This window comes from Schistocerca cancellata, chromosome 5 (assembly GCF_023864275.1).
Source record: "Schistocerca cancellata isolate TAMUIC-IGC-003103 chromosome 5, iqSchCanc2.1, whole genome shotgun sequence".
NCBI lineage: Eukaryota > Metazoa > Arthropoda > Insecta > Orthoptera > Acrididae > Schistocerca > Schistocerca cancellata.
The window spans coordinates 387,587,136-387,600,353 of record NC_064630.1 but is presented as its reverse complement, the minus strand read 5'-3'; the positions used below and the strand labels follow the sequence as shown (position 1 = coordinate 387,600,353).

The following is a 13,218-nucleotide window of genomic DNA, read 5'->3' as shown; positions in this document are numbered from 1 at the left end:
ATAATCGAACAATTCCCTATACGCCATACGTTTCAGTTGTCACTGCTGAGCCGGCCGCTGTGGCCGTGCGGTTCTAGACGCTTCAGTCCGGAACCGCGCTGCTGCTACGGTCACAGGTTCGAATCCTGCCTCGGGCATGGATGTGTGTGATGTCCTTAGGTTAGTTAGGTTTAAGTAGTTCTAAGTTCTAGGGGACTGATGACCACAGCTGTTAAGTCCCATAGTGCTCAGAGCCATTTGAACTATTTTTTTGACAACACACACGTCCATGCCCGAGGCAGGATTCGAACCTGCGACCGTTGCGGTCGCGTGGTGCCAGACTGAAGCGCCTAGAACCGCTCGGCCACAACGGCCGGCGAGACTGATGACTGCAGATGTTAAGTTCCATAGTGCTTAGAGCAATTTGAACCATTTTTTTGTCATTGCTGAGCGTCTCTTGCGTTGATGTAAAAAGTAATGCTTCTGGATAGTGGGTGGCTGGAAAAGACTGGTTTCGAGTAATGGATGACACTACACCCCGAGACTATACTATGGGAGAGTTTGAGCGTGGGGAATGCCTGAAGAACTTTACCTGCCATCATGTGTAAAGCCGACAGTGATGTTCAGAGGAAGTGATGTTAAGCTGTGGGGATGATTCACGTGGTGGGGGTGTTATGCAGTGTTCTCTGCTCTTTTTTAAGTCTTCAGTTTTCTTACTGGTTTTATGTGACCCGCTAAGAACTCCTATCCTGTGCCAACCTCTTCATCTCGGAGAAGTTCTTGCAACATACGTCCTCAGTTATCTGCTGGACGTATTCCAATTTCTGTCTTCCTCTACTGTCTCTACCCTCTACAACTCTCGCTAGTACGATTAGTAACATGGGACTTAATCTTTGATGTCTTAGCAGAGGTCATATAATCCTATCTCTTCTTTTTGTCAGTGTTTTCCGTATGTTCCTTTCCTCACCTATTTTCCGGAGAACCTCCTCATTCTTTACATTATAAGCCCACCCAGTTTTTAACATTCTTCTTTAGTACCACATGTCAAAGACTTCGACTCTCTTCTGTTCCGGGTTTCCCACACTCCTAGTCTCACTACCACACAATGCTGTGCTCAAAACATACACTCTCAGGAATTTCTTTCCCAAATTAACACCTATTTTTGATACTAACAGACATATCTTGGCCATGAATGCCCTTTGTGCCAGTGCTAATCTGCTTTTTATGTCCTCCCTGCTCCGTCCATCGTTGGTAAATTGCTGCCGAGATACCAAAATTCCTTAGCTTTGCCTATTTCGTGATCCCCAATTGTAATGTTAACTTTCTCACTGTTCTCGTTTCTGCTATTTCTCGTTACTTTCGCCTTTCTTCAATTTACTCTGAATCCATATTCCGTACTCATTAAGCTGTTTATTCCATTCAATACATTCTCCGATTGTTCTTCAGTTTCACTGAAGATGGCAATGTCATCCACGAATTTTAATCTACTCTCGAACCTTTCTATTGTCTTCGACGAATAGATTGAACGGTAAGGGCAAAAGGCCATATCCCTACCTTACACCCTTTCTTGGTCTTCGATTCTTATGGTTCCCGCTTGATTCTTGCGCTTGTTGTATATTACCCGTCTTTCCCTATAGTGTACCCCAATTCTTCTCAGGATTTGGAACAGATTGCATCATTTTACATTCTCGAACGCTTTCTCCAGGTCGACAAATCCTACTAAGTGCCTTGATTTTTCTTCAGTGTTGCTTCCAGTATCATCCACAACGTCAGAACTGCCTCTCTAGTGCCTTCACCATTCCTAAAGACAAACAGAACTTCATACAACAGGTACTTAATTTTCTTTTCCGTTCATTTATATACACTCCTGGAAATTGAAATAAGAACACCGTGAATTCATTGTCCCAGGAAGGGGAAACTTTATTGACACATTCCTGGGGTCAGATACATCACATGATCACACTGACAGAACCACAGGCACATAGACACAGGCAACAGAGCATGCACAATGTCGGCACTAGTACAGTGTATATCCACCTTTCTCAGCAATGCAGGCTGCTATTCTCTCATGGAGACGATCGTAGAGATGCTGGATGTAGTCCTGTGGAACGGCTTGCCATGCCATTTCCACCTGGCACCTCAGTTTGACCAGCGTTCGTGCTGGACGTGCAGACCGCGTGAGACGACGCTTCATCCAGTCCCAAACATGCTCAGTGGGGGACAGATCCGGAGATCTTGCTGGCCAGGGTAGTTGACTTACACCTTCTAGAGCACGTTGGGTGGCACGGGATACATGCGGACGTGCATTGTCCTGTTGGAACAGCAAGTTCCCTTGCCGGTCTAGGAATGGTAGAACGATGGGTTCGATGACGGTTTGGATGTACCGTGCACTATTCAGTGTCCCCTCGACGATCACCAGTGGTGTACGGCCAGTGTAGGAGATCGCTCCCCACTCCATGATGCCGGGTGTTGGCCCTGTGTGCCTCGGTCGTATGCAGTCCTGATTGTGGCGCTCACCTGCACGGCGCTAAACACGCATACGACCATCATTGGCACCAAGGCAGAAGCGACTCTCGTCGCTGAAGACGACACGTCTCCATTCGTCCCTCCATTCACGCCTGTCGCATCACCACTGGAGGCGGGCTGCACGATGTTGGGGCGTGAGCGGAAGACGGCCTAACGGTGTGCGGGACCGTATCCCAGCTTCATGGAGACGGTTGCGAATGGTCCTCGCCGATACCCCAGGAGCAACAGTGTCCCTAATTTGCTAGCAAGTGGCGGTGCGGTCCCCTACGGCACTGCGTAGGATCCTATGGTCTTGGCGTGCATCCGTGCGTCGCTGCGGTCCGGTCCCAGGTCGACGGGTACGTGCACCTTCCGCCGACCACTGGCGACAACATCGATGTACTGTGGAGACTTCACGCCCCACGTGTTGAGCAATTCGGCGGTACGTCCACCCGGCCTCCCGCATGCCCACTATACGCCCTCGCTCAAAGTCCGTCAACTGCACATACGGTTCACGTCCACGCTGTCGCGGCATGCTACCAGTGTTAAAGACTGCGATGGAGCTCCGTATGCCACGGCAAACTGGCTGACACTGACGGCGGCGGTGCACAAATGCTGCGCAGCTAGCGCCATTCGACGGCCAACACCGCGGTTCCTGGTGTGTCCGCTGTGCCGTGCGTGTGATCATTGCTTGTACAGCCCTCTCGCAGTGTCCGGAGCAAGTATGGTGGGTCTGACACACCAGTGTCAATGTGTTCTTTTTTTCATTTCCAGGAGTGTATTATTGTTGTCAGTAACTTGGATGCATGAGCTGTTAAGCTGATTGTGCAGTAATTCTTCCAGCCTTGGAAATTATGTGAATTATGTTTTTTCCGAAATTCTGCTGGTTTATCGCCAGTCTCGTACATACTACACACCAACTTGAACAGTCCTTTTTATGCCACATAACCCAATGATTTTATAAACTCGGTTTGAATGTTATCTATCCCTTCTACATTATTTAATTTCAAGCCTTCCAAAGCTCTTCTAAATTCATATTCTAGTACTGGATCCCCTGTCTCTTCGCTATCGACGTTTGTTTCTTCTTCTATGATGTCATCAGGTAAGTCATCCCCTTCATAGAGGGCCTCAGTGTACTCTTTCCATCTGTGTGCTCTCTCCTGTGCATTTAACTGTGGAGTTCCCATTACACTCATAATGTTACCGCCGTTGCTTTAAATTTCACCGATAGTTAATTTGTGTTTCCTATATGCTGAGTCAATCTTTCCGACAATCATTTCTTTTTGGAGCTCTTTACACTTTTCAAGTTGGTATTTCGCCTTAAAGTCCCTGCACTTACTGTTTATTTCATTACTAAAAGGCTTCTATTAGCCGACCGGTGTGGCCGAGCGGTTCTAAGCACTTCAGTCTGGAACCGCGCGACCGCTCCGGTCGCAGGTTCGAATCCTGCCTCGGGTATGGATGTGTGTGATGTCCTTAGGTTAGTTAGGTTTAAGTAGTTCTAAGTTCTAATGGACTGATGACCACAGATGATAAGTCCCATAGTGCTCAGAGCCATTTGAATCTTTTTTTTTTACTCGTATTTCTATGGTCCTGAATTTCACTGTAAATTTTTGTACCTTCTTATTTCGTCGATCGCCTGAAGTGTTTCCTATGTTACTCAAGGTTTCTTCGCATTTAGCTCATTTGTTCCTAGGTTTTTCTTTCCAGTTTCTATGATTGCCATATTTAGATATGTCTATTCCTCTTAAACTGAACTGCCTGCTGAACCATTTATTATCGCTAGATCTCAGATAATTTAAAGCATATCTCTTCATTTCTTAGTAGTTCATATCCCAATTCTTGTCCCACTGATTCTTCCTGCCTAGTCTGTTAAACTTCAGCTTACTCTTCATTATTACCAGATTGTGATCTGAGTTAATATCTGATCCTTTGTTCTCCTTACAATTCATTATCTGACTTCAGAATCTCAGCCTGACCGTGATGTGATGTAAATGAAATCTTGGTGTGTCTCATGACTTTTTCCAAGTATATCTCCTCCTCTGGTGAATCTTGAACAGTGTGTTCACTGTTACCATCTGAAGTAATTGGAGAACTTAATTAGGCTTTGTCCTCTTTCATTCCTGTTAGCAAGCTTATAGTCTCCCGTAACCATTTCTTCTACTCCCTCCCCTACAACTGCATTCCACGACTATTAGATTCTCATCTCCCTTTGCATAATCAATTACCCGTCCAGTATCCTCATATACTTTCTCTGTCTCTTTATCTTCCGCTTGCGACGACAGCATATATAAATGAATTATTGTTGGCCGTGTTGATATGATGTAGATTCTGATGAGAACAACCCTATCACTTCACAGTTCACAGTAACGAACTCTGTGCCCTACCTTCCTACTGCAGTTATATCATTTTGTGCTGCTGCTGCTGTTAATACACTATGCTCAGCTGACCAGAAAACGTTATCTTCTTTCCATTTCACTTCACTGACCTTTACTATATCGAGATTGTCCCTCAAATGTCCCTTATCAGATTTTCGACATTCTCTACCTCGATTAAGCTTCTGACATTCCACGCTTCGACTCGTAGAACGTTATCCTTTTGTTGGTTATTCAGTAATTTTCTATTGGTCACCTTTCCCTTGGCAGTCCACTCCCGGACATCCGTATGGACGAATATTTGGGAATCTTTTGCCAATAAGGAGGTCATCACGACAATATTTTCAGTTACAGGTCACGTATCCTGTCTTTACTGCAGTGTTTTCCATTGGCTTCTATATTCTCATGCCCCTGGTCATTTCTAATCTTTTCACCATCTAGGGACCGACTACGTTTTGATTAATAATTAAAGACGCTACCACTAGACCACGGGTTAAGCCCTTATTAGGCTTTAAGATGCTAAATGCGCAAGGATACTAACTCTCTTTACAGTATTGCGTACTGCATACTGTAGAGTAAGAATTCGGAGACGATTGAATCACTGTGACAATGGCTGGCTCTGAGCTCTATGGGACTTAACATCTATGGTTATCAGTCCCCCAGAACTTAGAACCACTTAAACCTAACTAACCTAAGGACATCACACAACACCCAGTCATCACGAGGCAGGGAAAATCCGTGACCCCACCGGGAATCGAACCCGGGAACCTGGGCGCGGGAAGCGAGAACGCAACCGCACGACCACGACCTGCTGACACTGTATCGATGGACCCTATATAAAGCAGCATCTATGTGGCAATGGCCTGGGGATAATAACATTCCTGAAATGGACTCGCTTGCTCAATCACGAGTTTTGAGCTGAATTAATAGGCTGACTTCACTACACACCTCAGCGTCCAACCTCACTAAACGTCTCAGCAGACTGAAAACCATCATAAAGCCGAAGGGTGGACACATCCGATATTAATGTCCACTAATAGGTGTGTGAATAATTTGGAATAGATATCCTATGTTATCTGCGTTCGCTATAGAATATACCTATTTTTTGTGAGAATAGGCAACATCATTTTTGTCTCTAACGGAGAGCACTTCAAGTTTGTCCATAGTATTAAAGGAGCTATTAGATGATATTAGATTAGATTAATTATTCATTCCATAGACCCATAAAAGAGGGAGTTCTCCCGGGTGTGGAACAAGTCAGATAAACACATTACAAAAATGTAATTAGAAAATCTTGAGTTTCATTAATTTTAATGATCCTCAGTCAATAAACAGTAAAATTATGTACATGAATTAAATTTAAACTTCTAATATTTACAGGTTTAATACTTACATCTGCTGTCATTAAATCCATCATTCAGATATTTGCTAATTTCTTGGCTATTACAACCAAGTATTGTCAAAAATTAAAGTAAATTATTCATTTCAGTGATCCTAAGTTATGAAGTCAGATTCTGCCCAAGATTTAAAATTAAACTACCACTATTTACAGACTTAAGACTTACATCTGCTTTCCATACATCCATCGTTCACACAGTAGGTAGTTACTTGGCTGTTACAACCAAGTATTGTCAAAAATTAAAGTATAATAAATTTTCATTAAAATGGTCTACTGTACTTGTTGAGAAACTCATGGATGGAATAGAAGGAGTTGGCCACCAAAAATTCTTCTAAATTATGTTTAAATTGTGCGTTGTCTGAAACTGATGCAAGGAACGCAGAGGAACGGTCACGATGCTGCTGTGCAGTACTTGAATCTACGACGGTCGTGAGGGAGATTGCATTGCTGCTCTACAACACGGGGTGCGAAGTGAGTGTAAGTGTGAGAGACAGTGGCCGTACTCACCGTTGGCAGGGTCGTGCAGCATGCGCGCCGCCCTCGAGCGCGCCTCGCCCGCCGGGCTCTTGGCCATGCACTCGTAGACGCCCATGTCGCTGTGGCCGGCGTTCTCGATCATCAGCGTGCCGTCCGACAGCTTCGAGTAGCGCGGCTCGTCCAGGTTCACCTCGTTGCTGCGAACACCAGCCAGTCATTCAGCGATAACTGCCACCATGTATTAAGCCTAGTTTACACGACGACACTAGGTTGCAGGCAACTGCGCTACCGGCCACTGCGCATGTGTGACGCGCGTTTGCGCAACTCGTTGGTGAAACTGAACACTTTCGGCGTGATCCAACTTTGGCGACATGAGCTTTGAGGTTATGTGTGTTCGTAGAGTGTACACAAACTGAAATGTGAAGTGGGGAACGAAGAAAAAGTTCGCTTTTTGAATATCTATGCTTTGCAAAGGTGTTTCTGGGATTTCAGTGATGCTGATTACAAAAATAAGCAACAGATCGCTGCCGCTTAGACAGTCATGTGCGATCATGAATCAATATCTGAGCTGCAGAGCAAAATTTATTGAGTTAGGAGCACATATACAATTGAATTAAGAAAAATACAAGAAGTGTCATTCTAGCTGTGGCAACGCTCTCTTCTACTAGACTAAAACCCCATCGTAAGAGTCGACCAACTCTTTGCTAAGGAATAGTGTTGACAGGAGGTAAGGCTATACAAATTCAAACAGCTGCATTTTTTATTCTATATTCATCTATTTACAACGTCGCTGCAGTGCTCCCAATTCACATATGTTAGAATCTTGAAATATTTCAGTGATCTATCTTCAAGAGAGTAGTTTGCAAACCATTCTCTTCTTAATGCGGCCTGTTTCGAATAATTATTGTAGCTAATGTTCAATAATTATTAACATTAACAGTAATAATTATTGTCTAAATGAAATTGCGTCATCACCAACTAAAACCGTATCTCCGTATCTTATAGCATGCTGAGTGTTCTCGATTGTAATCCACGCAATATGATATGTAATTTCTGTTCTGGCGGCAGTGCTTCATGCATTACAGTACCTTTATTCCTCATCGCATAATTAACTCTATTTAGAAGAAACGTGAACAGTTTTGATGACATTTTAAGATAATTAAAACAAATTCTTGTATCTTCCGTTATGAATTATTTTAGTAAGGATGCTGAGCAACCGAGCAGACGTCTTTTCTTCATCCAGTCACGAATCAAAACACGTTTCTAATTTTTTTTCTTACGCAGTGATTCCATTCAACAAGCTTTAACCCCCTCACAATTCGTGCGACGTGCAGCTTCCAAATCTTTCATTTCAGACACGACTCAGGGACCCTCAAAACGACGAAACTGGAGCGTATACTGGTGTCGCCGTGTCTACAGTCTTACATGAAACCACTTGCGTGCAACTCACTCCACACAACGAGTGACGCAACCCAATGTCGTCGTGTAAACTAGGCTTTACGTATCTGCTGTAAGTAACTGATAGGACACGTGTGTGTGTGTGTGTGTGTGTGTGTGTTGACACAGGGGGAGAGGAAAAAGAGGAGGAAGGAATATAAGCAGGTAAGCAGAGGGAGGAGGGGGCGGGGAACTGAAACAGAATTATATTTGTGTCTTTACTTAAGTTTTCTAACAACAATTATATTATCAAAATCATGCAAACTTTACAGACGGTTTTTTGTAAAAGGACTCTTAAAACGCATAAAACTTACGACATATAGATCCAGCATCGGAGTAATTTTGTAGGAAAATAGGTCAGGTTTTGACTCACGTTGTACATTAGTACCGAATCATACCACCGCAAGCGCTGGTCACACTTGTTACAAAGACCGCTACCTTCACTGGTCCTCAGTGTGCTCGCTGTACAGTTTCGTTAGAAGAACCTAAGTCTGCGACAACTATGCAATATAATTCTCGTAACGAGTATGGTGAAGATCTTCCCAGCAGGTTTCCTATGTTGTTAATGTTGTGGTCTTCGGTCCAGAGACTGGTTTGATGCACCTCCCCATGCTACTCTATCCTGTGCAAGGTTCTTCATCTCCCAGTACCTACTGCCACCTACATCCTTCTGAATCTGTTTAGTGTATTCATCTCTTGGTCTCCCTCTACGATTTTTAGCCTCCACACTGCCCTCCAATACTAAATTGGTGATCCCTTGATGCCTCAGAATACCGACCCCTCCTTCTAGTCAAGTTGTGCCACAAATTTCTCTTCTCTCCAATTCTATTCATTACCTCCTCATTAGTTATGTGATCTACCCATCTAATCTTCAGCATTCTCCTGTAGCACCACATTTCGAAAGCTTCTATTCTCTTCTTGTCTAAACTATTTATCGTCCATGTTTCACTTACATACATGGCCATACAAATACTTTCAGAAACGAGTTCCTGACACTTAAATGTATACTCGATGTTAACAAATTTCTCTTCTTCAGAAATGCTTTCCTTGCCATTGTCAGTCTACATTTTATTTCCTCTCTACTTCGACCATCATCAGTTATTTTGCTCCCCAAATAGCAAAACTCATTTACTACTTTAAGTGTCTCATTTCCTTATCTAATTGCTGCTGCATCACCCGATTTAATTGGACTAAATTCCATTATTCTCGTTTTTCTTTTGTTGATATTCATATAATATCCTCCTTTCAAGACCCTGTCCATTCCGTTCAGCTGCTCTTCCAAGTCCTTGGCTGTCTCTGACAGAATTACAATGTCATCGGCTAACCTCAATGTTTTAATTTCTTCTCCATGGATTTTAATCCCTACTCCAAATTTTTCTTTTGTTTCCTTTACTGCTTGCTCAATATACAGATTGAATAACATCTGGGAGAGGCTACAACCCTGTCTCAGTCCCTTCCCAACCACTGCTTCCCTTTCACGCCCCTCGACTCTTATAACTGCCACCTGGTCTCTGTACAAATTGTAAATAGCCTTTGACTCCCTGTATTTTACCCCTGCCACCTTCAGAATTTGAAAGAGAGTATTCCAGTCAACATTGTCAAAAGCTTTCTCTAAGTCTACAAATACTAGTAACGTAGGTTGCCTTTCCTTCATCTATTTTCTAAGATACGTCGTAGGGCCAGTATTGCCTCACGTGATCCAACATTTCTTCGGAATCCAAACTGATCTTTCCCGAGGTCAGCTTCGACCAGTTTTTCCATTCGTCTGTAGAGAATGCGTGTTAGTATTTTGCAGCAGTGGATTATTAAACTGATTGTTCGGTAATTTTCACATCTGTCAACACCTGCTTTCTTTAGGATTGGAGACATGTCTCCTATGTATGAGAGGAAAAAGTGCGTTACTGGAACTTCATGCTCTGTAAGCCACAAAAATTATCAGGTCGACCACATGCGTCTGATGGCCTCGTAGAGCTAGTGAGGCAAACATTTGTTGACATGTGAGGGCGGAATAGATTTTGATGGGCTTTCCGTTGAGGCAGTAGTTCCGCCTGCCGGCAACCACTAGACGTTTGTTGCGTTAGACAGTGGTTGCCAAATTTTTTTGAGCAAGTATCAATACTGACATTGGGGAGCGGCACATCGGACGGCATATGTAGCGATCTCATTAGTTATTGTTAACGTATATCAAAGTACGTTATGAGCCACCAGTAGACTAGCTAAGGTTTCCAAGGGGCGCCGGCCGCAAGTACTGATCACTAAAAGTCTACACCATTCGGAACACTTCGTGTCGACTCTTCTCTGTTTCATATTGCTGCCACCCTCAGAGAACCCGCGGTTATGGCACTGTAATTACTTGGTCAAGTGTTGTTGTGATATACCTGTGAGCAGATGATCCATTAATAATATTAACTGCACTAATATTTAAATGCGTTATGTAGTACGAGACATGTCACCAGTGTTCATTTTCCTTGCTGCAAACGTATATCACATTTGAAGATGACCGTCTGTATAGTGTGCTTTCAACAAAGCATGCTACTTCTCTGTAAGAATTTATACCACATCATGTGATCGGAACGAGTCGCACAGTTCCTTGAGTTGTCAGTACTAGGAGACAAACAATAAAATACATCCTCTGACGCCACACTGGCCTAGCTACTAACGCCTCTGCCTCTGAAATAAGCGACCAGCTTTACTTAGCTCATGATTGAATTCACCACAGTCATTTAAAATCAGGCCCACCTTAAACTGTTAGTACTTTATTTCTTACTAAGCACGAAAACTAACTCTTAAAAACTCTTAACGATAGTTGACCTTTTTTGGATTTATCTATTAGTTGCTACATGAATATTGTATTACAGAACACGGGTCAAAACCAAGGACTGCACGAATACTTAATAAGGCCTTGTGCGGTCCGCTAGCAGCAGTTTGACGACCAAGGAGCTGGAGTATACACTGGCCCGTATTGGTGCGCCTGCTGCCCAGCAACCCATCCGACATCGGTGCAATACTTGCCACTTAACACGAAGGCGTTGCCGTGGGGTAAAAATTTCATTCAGGCAACTGCTGCGAGTTGGGTTAGTAAAGAAAATGTAAATACTCCACTTGACGGTTGTTTACTTGGAATATAAACTGGCGTAGTATGTTAAGAAGACAATCTCTAAGGGATGACCAGTCAGAGAAAGTCACAGTAGTATATGGAGGGACTAGTCTCTCAGCAATTATTCTCAAAAAGCTTTGTTGCAAATAGTAGCAAAGCTGTCGCTAAAAGAATGTAGTGATTCATTGAGTGCGTTATTTGTACATTGTAAACTTCTGTGTGTAATTCGATTGCCATTATCCAAATCGCGAAGTCGTCTGAAGGTTCAACATGTGAAGAAAGTACGTGGTTTGATCATCGAGGGAACCAGCCGAACGTGATGTATTTTACGAGCGCACATGGAGACAACGTGAGTGATGAAAATATGCAAAAATAAAACGAAGTCGAAGATTTTTGTATTTTTGGCCCAGATAAAGTATTTGAAGACGTCAGTGAACAAACAAGTATGTATGTATGCTACTTAAACGACAATGGTTTCCCAACGTTTCACTCAATGGGTAGCAACAAACAAAGATAAAATAAAGTAGTTCTTTGGATTGATTTTATCGAGGAGATTGGTGAAGCTTCCACCCACATATTTATACCTGGCCCGGGGTCAAACATTCGAGCGAAAGATAATGAGTAGATATCGTTTCGAAATTTTATATAAAATGCTGCATTTCCCAGACAATACAAATGTTGATGCTTTATATTGTCTCTCAAAAGTACAATTCGTCATCGGCGAACCAAACAAAAATTTTAAACAAATTTTAAAATTCTGTTGCAGTACTAATACCATTCCGAGGACGAATTATGTTCAGACAATGTCTGAAATAAATAAGACACAAGTACTTTCTCAAAATATTTAAACTTTTCTAAGATAATGGGTGCTATTGCAGTTTTTGAATGTACACTGCAAAGTAATTGATAATAAAATACCACACCAACAAATATTGTGATAAATTTGTGTCAAGAAGTACTCAATAAAGCCATGTATTATGTACAGGTGATTGGTATTTCAGTGTAGATTCTGCAAGCAAACTCGTAAGGAAGAACACGCATTTGTTTTTTACCCTTTTAACTAAATCACAAATGAAATTGTGAAGGCCACATTGAAACGCAGGGAAGTGGTCGCTAAAGAATAGCCAACGAATTACGGCACTTAAATGGAAAGACAAAACATACTTTTGGTTCTTTCCACCAAACATTTGAGGGAAATTGAAAACGTGACAGTCAAAAGATGGCTGTATCGGAAACCAAAAATTGTTACTGAATATAATAAGGGGAAAACTGTTATTCACCTTTCTGATCATATGTGTGCATACACCGCTGTTGTGAATGCGTTGTAAGTATTCCAAACGTGACGAGGCCGAAAATGTCAGTCACAATATTGCGGAAACTGCAGGCAGACGGGCTCACACGGCATACAAGTGATGGAACTCCAGTCAGTGTCGATACAACAAGAAGCAAACCCAATTTGGAAACAAAGGAAGGAAAGAAAGATATTGTGCGTAGCTGTAGTGCTAAACGTTGCAAGACAAATACAAGAACTTTTGAGCAGATTATAGCAACAAAATTAACTAAACAGGATTAACCTTTTTTAAATACGTTCAAAACTGAACCCCATCTTTCAACTAAATGTTTTAATTAGATTCATTAAAATTACAACAGAAGCTTCTTAACTCTGATTCTGCCGTTCCCATGGATTGATGCTGTTCAGTGTAAAGTGCGCTCTCAGTCTCCACGGACCGACTTCATCCAAATGAAAAGTATACACCGTGAGGCCAGGGCATAGACGACGCGCTTAGTGTGTTAACAATCTATAAAATCAAACCGCCGTGCAACTCGCGAGCTGGGCGTGCCACTTGATGTAGTTGGCGTGTGTTGATAAGACATTTGACTGTTAAACGATACAAATTAACGATGGTGCGAGAACTAAAAGAAACTGCTCGTAAGGACTTTTGTGGGGA

General features: G+C 42.7%; 1 protein-coding gene across 1 annotated transcript in view; it reads right to left on the bottom strand.

The window, feature by feature from the left end:
• Positions 1–13,218, bottom strand: part of LOC126189038 (peroxidasin) — a 245,209-nt gene that overhangs the window by 186,969 nt on the left and 45,022 nt on the right. The window contains exon 5 of the mRNA XM_049930888.1: positions 6,766–6,932. Coding sequence (XP_049786845.1) covers positions 6,766–6,932 — 167 coding nt within the window. The remainder of the gene's footprint in view (positions 1–6,765; positions 6,933–13,218) is intronic.